This window comes from Eptatretus burgeri, chromosome 14, assembly GCF_056783735.1.
Source record: "Eptatretus burgeri isolate ZD-2024b chromosome 14, Ebu_testis_v1, whole genome shotgun sequence".
Lineage (NCBI taxonomy): Eukaryota > Metazoa > Chordata > Myxini > Myxiniformes > Myxinidae > Eptatretus > Eptatretus burgeri.
In genome coordinates, this window is record NC_140974.1 from 36456564 (window position 1) to 36474141 (window position 17578).

At 42.8% G+C, this 17578-nt stretch overlaps 1 protein-coding gene across 7 annotated transcripts in view; it reads left to right on the forward strand.

Moving 5' to 3' along the window:
* Positions 1-17578, forward strand: part of LOC147012971 (phospholipase D1-like) — a 97987-nt gene that overhangs the window by 1783 nt on the left and 78626 nt on the right. Inside the window, exons 1-7 of one of the 7 annotated variants that reach the window (XM_085854374.1) lie at positions 2025-2404; positions 5710-5822; positions 8723-8871; positions 12886-13009; positions 13100-13165; positions 16976-17034; positions 17344-17430. In XM_085854374.1, coding sequence (XP_085710500.1) covers positions 2272-2404; positions 5710-5822; positions 8723-8871; positions 12886-13009; positions 13100-13165; positions 16976-17034; positions 17344-17430 — 731 coding nt within the window. In that variant the 5' untranslated portion in view covers positions 2025-2271. The other 6 variants (XR_015051136.1, XM_085854379.1, XM_085854377.1 and 3 more) reach the window with 6 other exon arrangements.

The following is a 17578-nucleotide window of genomic DNA, read 5'->3' on the forward strand; positions in this document are numbered from 1 at the left end:
ATGCAAATTTATGGATCAAAAAGCCTTCACGCCCACTTTTTCTCGGGCCAATGGGGAGCGAGGTGAAAGGTCGAAGGGAGGGGGTCAAAGGTAGAGAGGCGGAGAGTAGGAGAGTAGGAGAGTCGAGATCAGAGAGTTAAGACTTCGCGGGCGGTGGAGTTGGCGAGAAGGAGCTGGTCGTCGTGTGCGTTGGAGTCGGAACGGAGGGGACGGAGCTGTGGAGAGGCGGCGAGGGCAGACGAGGGGGTGCTCGCGTCGTGCAGGGAGCTGCACCCGAGGGAGGCCGACAGCGCGACCTGGCCGAGGTGGAGACGCTCGTCGCGGGACAATAAGAATCCTCTATACCCCGAGCATCAGCAACCCCCTCCTGTTCCCCCCCGCGCTGAGATAGTGCGACCAAGGGGGCCCCTTTCCCACCCCCTACCAGACACCGTCCGCGAGGCCCGCGGAGTTGAGGCGCCATCGCCGCTCCGCGTCTCATCACCAGACGGGTAGGCGCGACCCGGTCTCGGCCTCAGGCCCGCCTCATCCTTGAGGGTATTCTTTTCCTTGGTTTTGCGTATGTGTTGTCGGCGCCGTCTGTGAAGTAGAATTGTACAAGTGTTGCCGTGTGCTTGGTAGTCGGTATTAGCTCTGCATTGTGTTTTCGCTTTTACATTTGCTTTTTGTGTAAATTACATTGTGTCTTTTCTGTGTGCATTTGGTGGAATTGTATATGTGTGCTCCCGTGTGCCGCGAATAAATGTGCTTTATTATTGAACTGATCTCCCGCTTCGCTTCGTCTTTTCCTCTATTGAATCCCCATCTTGCTTCACGTAAAGGGTTGGTAGTGGGCTGAATACGCCCGATAATTAATCGAACCGTCGAGGTCGACGATAACACCGCTCGGTTATTCTGATAGTACGGAACGGGTCGCTTAAGTGGCCCATGTCCGAAGTCGACCTGCGGCGAGGTGCGATCGCCCGGTCTACCCTCCGCGTGGGTACTTAGGTAGGTCGAATTCGGCGAGCAACCCTATCCCACGCGGGGGCTGATTGGCTCGATCGCGGTGAGACCGAAAGGTCCACCCGTGACTGGTTCCCGGCGTTAGTCCGAGAGGGTCACGACTGGATTGTCCGTCCGGTGGGCGACGTGCCGCGATTCGAGTTACGTGGCCGTCAGCACGCCGGCGGGCGCGAAATCCGCAACAATATATATATATATATATATATATATATATATATATATATATATATATATATATATATATATATATATATATATATATATATATATTAGTTTTTGGCCCTGTCTCTCAATGCTTCTGTTCTTGCGTATGCGTATGGCAGCTTGGCTGCCGGATACCCATCATTTATTGGAAGCACAGATGTGTCACTTATGCTGTGCCCCTCTTCCAGTACACTGGTACTTATTTCACCGACCTCAGAAGGATGACAGGCTGAGTCAACCCCTCCTTGTGTTGATTCAGCAGCCAACGGTGCTCAAACTCAGGACGCTAAGATCCCAAGCCAGCCACCCAATCCACCAAGCCAACACCAGACTTCTCTCAATGGTTAAGGATCACTTGAATATTTTGATATATCCATATCGGGATCTTCACCAACATCTTAATCAATTCATACTTGTTGCACACACAAGCTGTTCACCAAAATTAATCAGGATCTCTCCATAACATTTTGAGATATCGTACTCACAGAGACAAACAGACAGCGATGAAAAAATAGCCGTCTCCATCTTCGGTGGCGGAGGTCACAAAAATACCCTTCTGCTTTATTAATTCGACATCTTTCATCATTTTTTTCAACATTTTCAAACTGATTCATCCAAACCAAACGTGGATGGGGCAATCAATTTGTTACATATGCATAATGGAAGGTAAAGCCTGACAAATTGGGGAGGGGGTGGGGTTGGTGCCTGTGCCGACAATGGTGCATACCTGGGGGTGCAGGTGGGGGAGTCGAAGATGTAACTACATTTGCTTCAGTACTAAATTGATGGTACAAACGAGTATTGCATGTACTTGTGTCTAAATGTGGATTGGCTAACGAAATGTAACCTGCACCTTTCCATGTATAGTACCAACCCACCAGGTGTGTGGAAAATAATTAACTTTAATCTGCCGTTTAAGTAAATGTACTTCCGGCTGGAAGAAGTCTTCAATTGTTTTGAGCTTTTTGACTCTGACCACCAACCATTTCAAAACGGTTGAAGTCTGGCCAAGTTTGAAGTCGGCCCACAATTGCCAAAACGTCAAAACTTCAGCGAACCATTATGGATTTGGAGAAACCCGATGTTGCTTCACATGTCCGAGAAAGTTACAGTACTCAACAGCTTATCCACATGGATTCCCAGGAAGCCTTGGAGGAAGAGAAAGTCTGCGAGGAGGGAAAGCAAGGAGCGTCAGGTAGTGTAACAGCCATGTTTTGTATGTATTTCACTTCCATGACCTTCTGAACCTGTCTCATCAAGCTTAACTGTCACGTGGCCATCAGATCACAACAATGTAAGGGCAAACTAAAGTGTATTGATTTTCATAAAATGGTCTCAAGTTGAGTGTTCGATCGACTGTAATCATTCAGGTTGTTGTGATTTCCCCCGAAACACATTTCCTACCTTTTCTTACACCCTTAGCTCTCCTTTTGTAATGCTCACTTTTTGTTACTCTCACCAATTTGTTATCCTTCTCACTTCTGTTGTCACTTATGATGTGGATTGTTCAGAGAATATTTATTTCAATGATCCATTCCAATTTATCGGAAAGAATTCCTTTTGACTTTTTGCACTTTAACCGATGAAGATCAATGATGAGACTGAGTATTTAACTGTAACACCTTGTGAGCACCGGCTTTGCAGAATTTTTGACTGTTGGTGTACGTAAAAACAAAATAGTTGTCAATGTTGACCATCAGAAACTCCGACAACAGATGACAGTCAAGCACACTATCAAAACGATACAACCACTCACATTCATCATGGTGTGTAAGTATTTTAGAACACCAGCGAGGTGACAGCAGCCTTTGTGTGAGGTTCAAAAGTCCATTCACTGATAATGCTGTGCATATAAAAAGGGCTTAGGAACTGGCAATGTCATAAGAAGGACTGATATGAATAAGGAAATGAGAAGGAGAACAGGGTTCCATCGTCGATTTTGGTCCTGTAAACTTCATGGTAAATGTCATGGTTTCTTCATGTATCTGGGTAACTCGAATTCGACCTGTATTTTAGTTTATAACTAAAATAGTATATAAACTCAATAGTAAGTATTCGGAATGCTACGCAGATAATAGTGTGTACATTTAAAAGGGCTCGATCTTTTCACCCTCCAGAAAATTATTATTTGCTTCTTTGTCCCTTAAAAAGCTTGGTGTTGGCTTAACGGTTAAGGTGGCTGACTTAAGATCTTCGGGTCTTCAGTTTGAGCCCTTGTTGTGCTTTTCAATAACACCAGGTGCGTTGACTCAGCCTGTCATCCTTCTGAGGTTGGCAAAATGAGTACGAGCTTACCGGTAACAGGGGCACTGTATCAGCGGCATAGCCGTGCTCCAATCAATTATGTAACCAGCAGCGACAAGCTGCGTACGAAATGATGACGACCCATGTCCCTTGCCGCCATATTGGTTTTCAACGCTTGAAATGGAGAGAGAAACACGTGATTGTGGGTGTTGGATTATTGGACACCTATGGTATGGGCTGGCAGGATGGCAACGAGGTACGAACACTCGCTTCTGGCTTGTCTAGCTTGGGTTTGAATCCCGACCCAGCAATAAACTGTCATCCCGATGTTTCACAGGTGGGGGTAATTTATCAATGTGTGTGTGTGTGCGCCATTCCTCGGATGGACAATGCACTGGGTGTCACATCTGCTGGCATTAGGTTGGTGGACGTTAAAGATCATACGGTGTCCTTTGTGAAGAGTAAGCGAGGTATTGCCCGCATAGTGGACAAATTACGAATTCCTGCGGCACTGCATCAGCGGCACAGGTGCACCTTCCTCCGATTATGCAACCTTAAAGCCTTATGCTGCATCCAAAAGAAGAAGAAGACCAACGATGTAACAAAAAATTGTGTCAAAAATTGTTACTCTAATACTACTACTTGCATCGCACTCAACCATTGATAAACAAAAGTCCAGGTGAAATTTAAATCGCACTCTTAGTTTCATTCGGACATATTAGACACCGATTGTTGTGGTTGTAAACTTATGGCCCATGGTAAATGATAAACTTGCTTCTTATTATTATTTTATACTTGTATGTGCCCATACGTACGTGCCTGTACGTGTGTGGCCGTATGTGCAAAAAAAAAAAAAAATAAAATTCAAACTAAGTGCCAGAAAGAACAACCACACAGGCCGTTCCTTCGCTCTCGCGTGGCCGTACGTGCGTGGCTGTGCGTGCGTGGCCGTACCTGCGTGGATGTATGTGCAACCCCCCCCCCCCCCCGCCTAAAAAAAAAACTTTCAAAAAACCACACAGGACGTTCCTTCGCTCTCGTAAACGACGACTGGATTGGGGCATTGTGTTTATCTATAAATGCGCATAAGAAATCGAGAAATTATTAGAATACAGTAAGTCATCACTATCCGGAAGTTCGTACGTTGTAACCCGTAATGGGGAACACGGCTGAGGATCTGTTCCGCAACGGCCACGCCTACGCAGCAACATGTCCTGTGATTGGTAACTAAATGGTGCATTGGCCACGCCTACGCAGCAACGTGTCCTGTCATTGGTTGGTAAATAAATGGCCATAACTTGGGAAGCACTTGTCCGATTAATATCAAACCTTGAAAAGGCACATCCTCAGGTCCCCAGCAATATATCTGGCAAGTTTCAATTAGATCGGACCAGTAGTTGTCGAGAAACAGTGGTCACACACACACACACACACACACACACACACACACACACACACACACACACACACACACACACACACACACACACACTGCTGGAATTATTGATAGATGCAGCACGTGTTTGTGGGTAGCATCATTTTCTGGGGGCGCAACTGTGCTGCTGATTACATTTACAGTGTCTTGTGATTTATTCAGGAAGCTGGCGATAGCTCGCCTACTCCTCGGTAAGGTCACAGTTGGATCTTTAATGTCCACTAACTAATGCCGGCAGATGGGCCACCCAGTTTAACGTCCATTCGAGGGACGGCACACACATTGATCAACCACCCTGCCTGTGAACACCAGGATGGCAGTTTACAGCTGGCCCAAGATTCAAACCCAGGCCAGACAAGTTAGAGGGAGCACGCTTACCGCTCGGCCATCCTGCCAGCCCTTTACTAACGATTGTGAATGGAAAATCTGTCGTGTTATGGCTTCCAGAAGTCAGCCAATAAAATCACTGCTGTTAGTTGTGGATGGGAAAATATACATTGATGTTCAAAAAAAATCGCCTCTTTCACCATTTTTGATTGGAATTTTTATGATTCACAAAAGCTGTTAATTGCCCCTTGGAACACAGATGTTAAATCAATCAAATCTGTTTGTTCAGGAAGCTGACTGTGCATGACTAAAGATGATTCACCTCCCACGTTGGTGTTGTTAGACCAAGTAGTTGCACGTAAAGTTTTTGCAAACAACGCACCTTTAAAACTTGTGGTTTGAGTATGGGAAATATTCTGCCACCATTGGGTATAATAAAGCTGGGAGGTGCGTTTCCATGGTTTAAAAATAAGATATGATGTTTGTTTTCAAAGTGGGAGGCAAGATACCATTCAGCAGGATCTACAATCTCCAAGGATCAACACCCTTCCTCCCGAATACAGAAATTCATGTGAGAGTCACAGAAAATGTCCGTGTGGGAAAACAGGTACTAAGCATTCTAGTTAGCCTGTGCCCCCACACAGTGGGAGACGGGGTTTTGCAATCATGTGTGCGTGTATGTGTCCCATAACTTTTTATTTAACATTTGAGCTTTTCTCATCATATTTTCAATGAACCTTTATGATGAGGATATGTAATATGGAGAAAATATTTAATCATTGGGTCAAAATGTGAAAGGACAAGGTCAAAGTTTAAAGAATAAATAGCCCTTATTAGCTCCACCGCAGTGCTTCAAGTGCGAGACTGTGTTTTTGTTTTTTCTCTTTCGCCTTGTAGACGAGTTTCAGGAATGTGGTTGCATTGGGAAAAGCCGGTTATATGGAAGACCCCTCCCTGTAAGCTGTATATTTCTCGGCAGGGAAAATGATCAAAAATGTTCACGGCTTCTTCGGTGACCCTAGAGTGATAATGACAGTGATAATGGTGCATAGTGCGTCAAATGAGAGACAGATATTTTTTTAAATCACTTCTGTGTTTTATTATATATTTAACACAGTTTCAGTGTGTCTGCCCAGGCAAGAACATCTTTACCATTTGAGCTTTTGTTGTCAAATCTTGAAAAAAAAACCTTTATTATGAGAATATGGAGAACACAAATTAATAAAATGTACAGTTTTTTTTTTTTGCTCTTGGTTTTGTCAAGCTTAGTTCAAGAACAAAGCGGATGCACACAGGCTTTGCATTTTGGGATGCTTTCTAGTTTATCCTTGTTAATGTAAGATCCAGTCATTATCTTACTCATGTAATGTTATTTGATAAGTTAATTGTTATTAATATTTATCTATATCCGAGCAAATACAACCCGTCACTTCGCTGATGGGTCAATAAAGATGGGGGGGAGAGGGAGGGAGAGAGTGTGCAGGTAAAGGGTGAGAGGGGGAAGGGGAGGCAGAGAGGATGAAGAGAGGGGAGTCAGGAGGGAGGTGGGGAGAGTGACACCTCACCAAACTCGGCTATTCACTGCGGGAGGGAGTGGTGTGTGATGGAGGCAAGCTGTGTGCAACACACACACACACACACACACACACACACACACACACACACACACACACACACACACACACAGCAAGAGAGCTACAGAAGTGTGGGAGGAAAGTGCTGCATTTTATGAGGAGGGGGAGCGAGGAGGGGAGAGAGTGAGAGATAAGGGTGGAGGAGAGGAGGAAAAAAAAAAAGAGGTGAGGGGTGGAGTTGGGATTGGCAAACAGAATGATATGCGAGGCTTAAAAACCGAACAAGAGAAAAACAAGCTCAAATGAGCTAAGATCCTCACGCTCTTAATGATGACGTCATAAAATGAATATGACGTCATTGTGATGTATCAGGTTTGCGTTAAATTATCTGTGCTAATGCCCGGCTTGATTCCCGCAAACAAAATTCAAACAGCTTGCCTAGTTTCTGAGATAATGGTATCGGCGATTTCCATTAGCGGCGATATTATGACGTCAACTTTTTTTCTAGGAAGAATTTTCAAAATCGGAGATGGTTACTGTCTGCGCAGGGTATTTTTACATATATACGCCAAGTTTCAGGAAGTTTCGATGAAAACTGAAGGCTGTGAAACAAAAAAGTCCACAAGAAGAAGATGAAGACCAACAATGTGAGTAAGACTTAGAGATCCTCCACGAGGATCTAAAAACAAAAACGTCAGAACAGCTATACACACAATGCCACAACAGAGTTTGTAAAGTAATCTGCTGGCACATCTGCAAAAACTTTGATATTCCAGTTCCAGAAAATTTGTGGGAAAATGAGCCAGAAGCAATCGCTGAAAACATTAAAGTGCCGCTCAGGTATGACATGATGATCCCATCGAGCATGAACGTCGAAAACAAAGCATTGCGACCAAATATCATACATCAGTGCAAAAAAAAAAACGAGATGAAGGCATTGATAATTGAGGTGTTAGTACCAGTGATTTTGGACTAATGATGCAGAAATCAAGAAAATGACCAAATACCAAGACCTCAAGCATGAAGTGAAAATATCCTGGAAGCTGAGGAATGCCAAAGTTGTACAAGTGATGAAGAAGAATTTCATGGGAATGATGAAGAAGAACCTTACAGGGATATTAAAAACTATCTCTGTGAATATTATAACAAACGAACTACATTTGGAAGCCATCCTGGGCTCAGTAACGATCCTGAAGAGAGCCCTCGGCACAAAACTTTGAAAATAGAAAACTTAACAGCTTGGTCCGTGGATCGTGACCCCTTATGAAATGAAGGTGGAAACTTTGAGCCCACCCTGGGAGGACTCCATTCCACATTCTGAAACTCACATATCTAGATACCACACACAGAGATACAAATCAAGATATCACATATCTAGATACCACATACACACACACACACACACACACACACACACACACACACACACACACACACACACACACACACACACACACACACACACACACACACACACACACATACACATTGCCTTTCATTAATATAGATAGATTGACATGGTTTTATGTTCGAGGTGCTCTCTATATCTTTTATTTGTGGTGCCAGCTCTCAAAGTATTATTGTAAGTTGCTATATTCTGGCTCCATCATGTTTTATAAAAGCTTTCTCTACATCACAACTCGATCGATGCAAGATTGACATCTGGGAGTATTTGCCATTTAATGGCAAATTTACTTGCATTACAAAGGGTGGTTGTCCTGTAGTTCATCTCAAGGAATTCCATTAACTATTGTAAGTTGAACTTCATCGCTTTTCGAGGTCCACAATTTGCAGAAATAAATATTTTATTTCATTGTCGTTGTCCACATTAACAAGTTTCAATATTTTATTGTGCTAACCTGCATTATTTGGAAATTTTCATGCTGTCAAGGTTTTTGCTTGCTACTCTCACAGATCATTCTCCCCATGATAGAAACAAGGAGGAAACTCTCCATACAAGGTGGAGTTCACCCATGGGGAATTTGTGTGGAACATTCGTTGTAGTTTTAAGCAGGTGCAGGCGCTACACAATGCACTACGCCAATACCGGACCTTGCTGCATCTCCCTCTTCTTACACGCAAGTAAGTACTCTGCATCCGATTGATTCTTACCTCTCAAACCGAGCATTACTGGGCAACTCTCCCAAGGAAGGGCCTACAATCTTAGCAGAGAAAGCTTTTCAGTAACCTTATTGAGTTGCAGTCACACAACCTATTTCTCAGGGGTGTTGCATCATATCCTGATTGAAAGTAGATATGATGAACAGGGAGGGATGAGAGATGCTGCAAACAGGCAGGCAAGCTTTTGTAATTTAATTTTTAGCCATGGTACCATTCCAAAGTCCACCTTTTGTTCAAAAGGCATCTTGGGAAATTTTATGTCCAAAAGCAAGTGCAAGAAAAATTTCACCTGTATTGTCATCCACTAAGTAATACTTGAGCTGATTCTGCAGGCTCAAAGTGATATCTATACTGTGTATACCTACCTGGTACCCCTCCATCTCTTCCCCCACTTCAAATGACACCACATCCGACTTCATTCGTGAGAAAGCCAAATGCCTCAATTCTGTGTTTGCTTCCAAATCTTGTGTCCCAAACCCCTCATTATCTCTACACACCCGACCCAGTTGCACCAAACTGCTCTTGGACTCTGTGCCATTTTCACCTGAGATGGTGGAGAGGTTTCTGGTAACCCTCCATTCTGATTCTGCAACTGACCCAGAAGGTATCAATTCACATGTCCTTAAAAACCTGCTCTGCTGCTCTTGCACATCCTCCTCCTGCTGTGTTCACCCTTTCATTTGCTCCAGGACATCTTCCATATGCTTGGAAGTCAGCCATTATCACTACATTACAGAACCATTACACAAATACCGATCCCCTTAACTGCAGACCTATTAGCTTACTCGCAAACATCACAAGGTCATTGAAGCCAGCATTTAACATTAAATCCTTCCAATTCTTTGGCCTGATCTCACATCAGTTCAGATTCAGACAAGGTCATATTACCCTGGACATGCTGCCTCTGCTCTACCACCAGTGGCTCGAGGCCCTCAATCTCAGACATGAGATCAGGGCCATCTCTCCAGTCATACCTCAAATATTTGGAACAGTCTGGCACCCCACTCTACTCTCCCAACTCTGTCCATGGCATCCAAGGCCAACTCCACACATGGCTTACTGACTTCCTCTGCTCTCATAGCCAACATGTGGCTCTCACGAGGATCCTTACATCTCCTCTTCCTGGGAATGCTTGAGTGCCCTGAGACAGTGTCCTACGCCCAGTGCTATTCCAAATCTTCATCAATACAAGGATCTCTGGCTTTCTGGAAAAACTTCTTTATCTCTTTTCTGATAACTCAACCCCTTGCTGCAACATTCCTCAAACTTCAGATCGCCATTCACACCCTCTTCCCTCCACGCAGACCTGATAGAATAATGAGCTGGTGAAACACTTGGAGTACGTCTTTCAATCCTGGCAAATCTCACACTCTCTTTCTCTCCGAAAAGACTGTCTGATGTACCCTCCCATTTACTTCCTTAACCATCCTCCTGAAGAAGTCGAATCACTCAAACTATTGGGCTGATCACTCTCAGCCATGATCCCTCTTGGGCAAACCACATTTCCAAGTTGGTCTCCAAAGCTGATCACCAACTGGGAAACCTCCACTCTGCAAAGTCCTTCTTTGGCACACCTGAACTTTTAACTACCCATCGGGCTTTCATCTGCAGCTCTCCCCCTATGGACTGGCAGCCCTCCCTCACACCTTTCTCAGTTTAATGCCGTGAAAACCAAGGGCTTCAAATCATTTGAATCTCCCACAATGAATCTGAGCCCTCTGTGCTTTTAGAGATGATTATGATCAGATGGAGCCTCATGCAGAGACAATGAGCAGCCAACAGCAGCGGAGACAATGACTGCAGAGTCCACACAGACCACCAAAAACAGACACAGGTGAGAGGTGAGAGACTGACCAACAGTGCATAATTACGTGGCCTTTTATGCTTGCCTCCCTGGCATCTAACTCTGCAGATCTTCTTCTCCTGATCCATATATTTGCATATTGCTCTTTTCGCATTGGTAGGCAGCTCGAGGGGGAGAAAGCTGTTGCTGGCCTCATGCTTTTGGTGGCAGCGTCACTTCTTTACCTTGGTTGGTTCTGGCCTCTGGATGCATGTATCTTTGTTGAGCCATGGTTCTATCCCATGGTGTTACAGTGACAAATCAGCCAGTTTGAACAGATTCAAAGAGAGGGGGAGAAAGAAAGATGCAAGACGGACTCGAAAAATAAACGTTCCAGCAGGGAAGATGATCTGTCTAATACATACGCAACGCCTATCTATCCACATGTAATATAACACACTTAACTCAACAGATACTTAAAGAATAACTATCGTTCTTTAACCTCTCAGAGCCACCAAATGGTGCAGATTCTGCATGAACTCAAACCAAATGACGGATCCAAACGCAAGGTGTTTGTAGTGGAAATGCTCAGTCGCATAGAGGATGATGAAGATTTCACGAAAAAGGTCATGTTCACAGACAAAGCTTGCTTTCTTACATCGGGGAAGGTCAACTGGCACAATGTGAGGATCTGGGGGTCTGAAAACCCCTACGTGGTCATTTAACACATATGCGACAGTCCAAAGGTGAATGTGTGGTGGGGCCTTCTCCATGACAGCTTGGTGGGTCCGTTTTTTTCTGCAGAAGATACAGTGACCTCAGCAATTTATATGACCATGTTGGAAGGATTCGCCTTCCCACAGATTGAAGACCTGCAAACCGACATCATTTTTCGACAGGACAATGCTCCCCATCATTGGGCCTTATTAATTCGAGCCGTCCTGAATGAAAGATTTTCCAGGTCACAGGATTGGCTGAGACGGACCAACCGGCTGGTCACCATGATCATGAGAAATAATCCCCCTTGATTTTTTTTTTCTGTGGGTGTTTGTCAAATATGTTGTCCACAACATCAAGGTAGCAAACCTGTAGGATCTTCATTCTCGGATCACAGCTGCATGCACACTGGTGGACGCAAACATGCTGTGCTGAGCATGGCAAGAACTCGTGTACCACCGTGATGTCCTGCGTTCGACAAACGGAGCTCACATTGAAGTGTATTGATGGTGTTCACAAAACTATATGAATTTCTGTATCATATAAACCAAAGGGTATCGTTGTATCATTTGTGGTTCTAAATAAATTAACAACCAAATTTGTCCAGGTATTTTTGGAACACCCTTCACACACACACACACACACACACACACACACACACACACACACACACACACACACACACACACACACACACACACACACACACACACACCTCAGGCCAGCAGGAAAACTAATGAATGAAGAAGGCAACACGAATACACATACAACATACAACATACCAATCCATCCATCCATTGGGACCACACTTTGTGCAGAGCGTTGGTGCTGTCTGTGCAGTCTCCTTGGCTATTGGGCACAATCCTGGACAGGTCGCCACTCCAACACAGGATACTAGCAAGCTGGCACTCATTTTGCCAACCTCAGGATGACAGGCAGAGTCAACCCCACCTGGTAGTAATTCAACATCTGAATGGGATTTGAACTCAGAATCCTCGGATACCAAGCTCATTCATCCTATCCATGAAACCAACACCAGCAATAACATGCCATAATTGTATTAATATTATCAATAATACAATACAGGGCAATAACTTCAACAATCTACAACTCTGGCCGAGTTACTACTTCATTCCAAAGTTCACCAGACAGGAAGGAGGCTATTTCCAATTTATGCATGCAAAGGAAACAAGAAATCAGACCTCCAAACAATCCCATTCACACAAACACTTGTTTACGAGAGCGGGAGAGACAGAGAGAGAGACAGAGAGAGAGAGAGACAGAGAGACAGAGAGAGAGAGACAGAGAGAGACATACACACTGAAAGAGAGATATAGACAGACAGACAGACAGGGAGAGAGAACCGATAAGGACAATAATGATTACTGGAGATATACAGACAATAACGAATGAACAATATACAGTAACTGAATAGCAAATATCCACCATACTCCATGTTCCCTTTTCTTTTGCAGCTTTCAGGATCGCATTCCAAAGTCTGCCTCTGGGAATCGAAGAATTCCGGAGCTTCCCAATGAGCTACTTACCCCCGAAAGTGAGGACTTGGATCTCGAGGCTGGACCTATGTCCAGTCACAAGGTAAGTACATTTTCTTCTTGTCTTCAATTTTTGCATTTTTTTCTATATATTTCAAATAATGATGTCTTTATATTTTTGTAATTTTCCTAGAGACAAATTGAAAACTACCTGTCTTCCATTCTCAAGATCTCAATCTACAGGAATCACCAAACAACGGTTAGTAGACAAATAAATACCTGCCAGAATCTCATCAGACTAAAATGTCGAAAGTGGGAGGGGCACTGCATCATAAAACATGGCCATTTTTTATTGAGGTAATGATGACAATCCCGTAATAACTTTCACAAGTGTAACTTTCAAAAATCATTGCACGTTTGTTGGGTGGGGTGTGAGTTCAGCCAGATGGTAACGCTGATATGCCTAAGGACTAATACAAAACATATTGGTTTTAATATGTGATTATAATGTTTGCACAGGTGGGTTATGTATTCTAATAGTTTTATGCAAAGGGTGAAGACGATACAGCATTGGGGTTATCCTTTTAACCCGTATAGAAATATAAAGTCACTTGGTAGAGCGCAACCCTCCACCAGGCTGAGCAGTTTATGTTTTGTATCTCACTGACGGGCCTGATCTGGATCCGGACCTTAACCAAAATCTAATCGGCTTGTTCTTGCCACATCCCCAACTCCTTCACCAAGTTTTGTCATAATCCGTCCACAACTTTTTGAGATATCATACTAAGTATAATTTTGTCCCTATTTCTCAATGGTGAAGACTCGCTTCGGAAATGAAAAATATTATTTTATCTGTATCCGGATCCTGATCTTCACCAAAATCGAATCAATTCGTACCTGTCACACACCTAACTTCTCCATCAAGCTTCATCCAAATCTGCCCATAACTTTTTGAGATATCTTGCTCACAGACAGACAGACAAACAGAGATGAAAACATAAGGTGGATGTAATAATCGCCAAGGTGAAACAATTTTCTGGTTACTTCAGCATTTAGAATCACCCTGAGAACTCGAACTTCTTGGAGAAGGAAGGAACTTTGTTGAGAATCTCTTTCAGGGAGTGTAAATGGGAAAAAATAAGAAAGGACAGTTGGAGGTTCTGAGTTCTTGTGCCAAGCCTGGAGTGGTTCTGGTGGCCGGCTTGGGATCTTAGTGGCCTGAGTTTGAGTCCTGTTGGCCGCTCAATGAACACCAGGTAGGGTTGACTCAGCCTATCATCCTTCCAAGGTCAGTGAAATGAGTACCAGTGTACTGATACGGGGGCACAGCATCAGAGGCATAATCGCACCCCAACAAAATGATAGCTACTTGGCAGCCAAGCTGACATTCGCAAGAAGAATAAGTCGAATAAGAAGTTCTTGTGCTTGTCATGCCCCATTTCATTTGCTGAATAAATTCTCAGTTGGAAGACTCTTACCTGTTGTTGTGGATTGATCAACAATAGGACCATCACCCATCGTGACAGTAACCTTCTCATTAGTAGCTTAGTATCCAGGCCAAATTCCACATTTTCTGTGTTAGTTAAGCAAAAGGTGAGATAACTCTACAAGGACAAGTTTATTTCTTCTTTCTGCAATCAGATATTTACAAGCATTTATTAGGCAGGGCACTACATCAGCGGCACAGCTGTGCTCCCAGCAATGATACAAGCAGTAACCGCAGTCTGCATACAAAATGATGATTTATTTGCCCATCAGTTCACTGTGTTTTACCTGTGTTGACTCTCATTTGGAAATCTACCTGTTACTTGAGTCGTTAATCTATGACCCCGAGGAAGAAGGGGCACGGCATCAGTGGCTCAGTTATGATACACCCAGTGGGACAAATTTGTAATTGAAACCCGGAAAAAATTGAATTGGCTAAGATAACTCATTGGCTTGAATGTGCCTCATCCCATTAGATCTGAAAAGATAGGCAGAGACGAGCCTTGTAGTATTTGGATGGGAGACTTCCATGGAAGGGTGTTACAGGCTGAGCAATTAAAGGGTTGCTCAGCAGGTTGTTACCTTGCCTCTCAAGCTAAGTCATGGGCAGGTTCCCCCCCGGCCCCCCTCCCTGAAGAGTCATTGGATTCACTTAACACACTTATTTAGACCACTGTAGGATAAAGGCCTCTCTCAACATGGTCCACAATGTGTATCCAATGCAATTTCGCCTGTTGGACTCCAGTTGATTTTCCAATTTAATCTCTCAATCTGCTCTTTAGTCTCGCTCTGCTTCTTGCAGGGCCCTCTCTCAGTTGCCAGTTAGTTTTTCTCTTTGTTCACCGATTGTCTGTTGTTCTTGGTAAGTATCCAGCACAGTTCCATTTCAGTTTTTTGATTGTGACCAGAATGTAAAGGAATTCCTTTTTTTTTTTGTCTGAGTCATTATTTTCTCTTCTTATCGCTTTGTCATTCCATGGCTCTTTGCATGGTGATCAATGTTTACCTATCTTCTTTGTTGAAGACCATGTTTCACTGCCATAAGACATTTCTGTTGGAACAAGCTGATTGGAAACATTCCATTGCAGACAAAAGGGCAGTTTGTCTTTCATGACATTATTTAATTTATCAACTGCTGCCCATCCTCCTTTGGTATGGCTCTTCACTTCTTCAAAGAGATGCGTATGCGTTTTTACGAGTTGTTCTACGTAAATGTAATGGCTGGTTTCTTCAATTCTGCAAATGATACAATTTTACTCAACTTCCCTAATTGCGCAACAGTTGAAGATTGTTTTTTTATATTAATCATATCCATTTTTGGTCCAATCTTTTGATTTTTCAAATTAAGCTCTTCCATCATGATTTACAATTGTTCAGCATCGTTTGAAATCAAAACAATCTCATCTGTGCATTGGAAATGGTTTAATTTTTCTCTATGGATGTTCATTCCTCCATTTTACAAACTTAGCTGTTGGAACACTCTTTCTACAGGCATGTAGTGAACTGTGGAGTCCAATCTAATTAAACCTGCCTGATCTTTTATGACCCCTGCCAGCACTTTACCCAATTAGTGATAATTTTGCAGCAAATATCTTTCTTTTTTTTAATTGTCCCTACTCCTGCTTTTTTCACTGTTGTTTATTTGCCATTTGAAATGCTCTTTTCCTCATGTTGCATAAAACTCATGATGCCTTAATGAAACTTTTTTACAAAATGTTTTGTACAGGGTGACCCAAACAAGTGGACGCTGGGAAAATTTTAATAAACTTCACAGTTTCCATTAAATCTCTTTCATTTTTCAGGAGGCGTGAACTAAGTTAAGGGAGAGTGTATCTGCCATGTTTACTGAACCTGTGACATTCACATGTCATGTTGTGGACACCTGAAGAAAAGTCATTTTCTGTCGAAAACTGTCTGTGGAAAAATTAGTTCTTACAGACAAGGCACTAGCTATTCTGTGCACATTTTTCAACAAGGAAAGTACCCAACAAGTCTCAAAATCAAAGGTTTGTGAAATATTTCAACAGCATCACACAGTCTTGAAGATGAATTCATCAAGAAGAGGCCACTCTGGCAGACCAAAATCAGGACGGTCACCCGATAATATTGCTGCTGTCACTGACTCAGTCGCCCACAGTCCCAATAAATCTCTTCGGCACCACCGTCAAGAGCTCAACATCAGCAAAGAAAGCTTGAGGAGAATTCTGATAAGTGCATACAAGTCATCACTAACTTTGCTCAATGTGTGGCCCTCTGCATTGAGCGAAATGGTGCCCATTTGGAGCATATCATGAAACATCGATGTCGTCAGTAATTTCATTGTAAAATTGTCAAATTTATTTGTAGACAACTGAAATTTTCAGTGTTATCTTACCTCTGAGTGAGGAATATGGTCTGCGAATTTTGTTAAGTTTGATTGGATAATATTAAAGTTATTAAATCTTTGAATTGGTTAAAGCCCACTTTTTGGGGTCACCCTGTACTTGAATGTTTCATCAACACATCTCATGTTTGAAAGTTACATTTGTGATTATTCAACAAAAAAAAACTTGATTTGCTTTCATTTTTCTCTCAATCATTGCAGTTGGATGTTCTGGAAGTAAGTCCACTGTCATTTGTTCACGATCTTGGACCCAAGGGAATGTGAGTTCTGCTCCAGACATCGTATGATTATAATTGCTATAGTTATCCAGTTTAAATTTTGCTGTATGGGTGAGAGATTGAATTTTGAGTATGTGTGTGTGTGTATGTATATATATATATATATATATATATATATATATATATATATATATATATATATATATATATATATATATATATATATATATATTGTACTCACATGAAAGTCATTGTTTTTACGAGGTTAAGTATTTAGTATGACCTTGTCATATCCTATACTTTCTGTCTCCAATCTCCCTTCAACCATCAACATGTGATTTTTGCAATCAGTGAGTGCAAAATACAGAAACGCTCTGGAGGCTATCGTTTAATGTGTATGAATTGCTGCAACGACATCTGTACGCACTGGTCTCAAAGGTGATGTCCGACAACACTTACACACCAATCTCCGCCCTAACCTTACATCAGAATACAATCCGACACCAAACGAATCCTAGAGGTTCCCAATGTGAAAATCAATATCAATTCAGACCTGAAACCGATTACAATGTCAAACCATGACTAA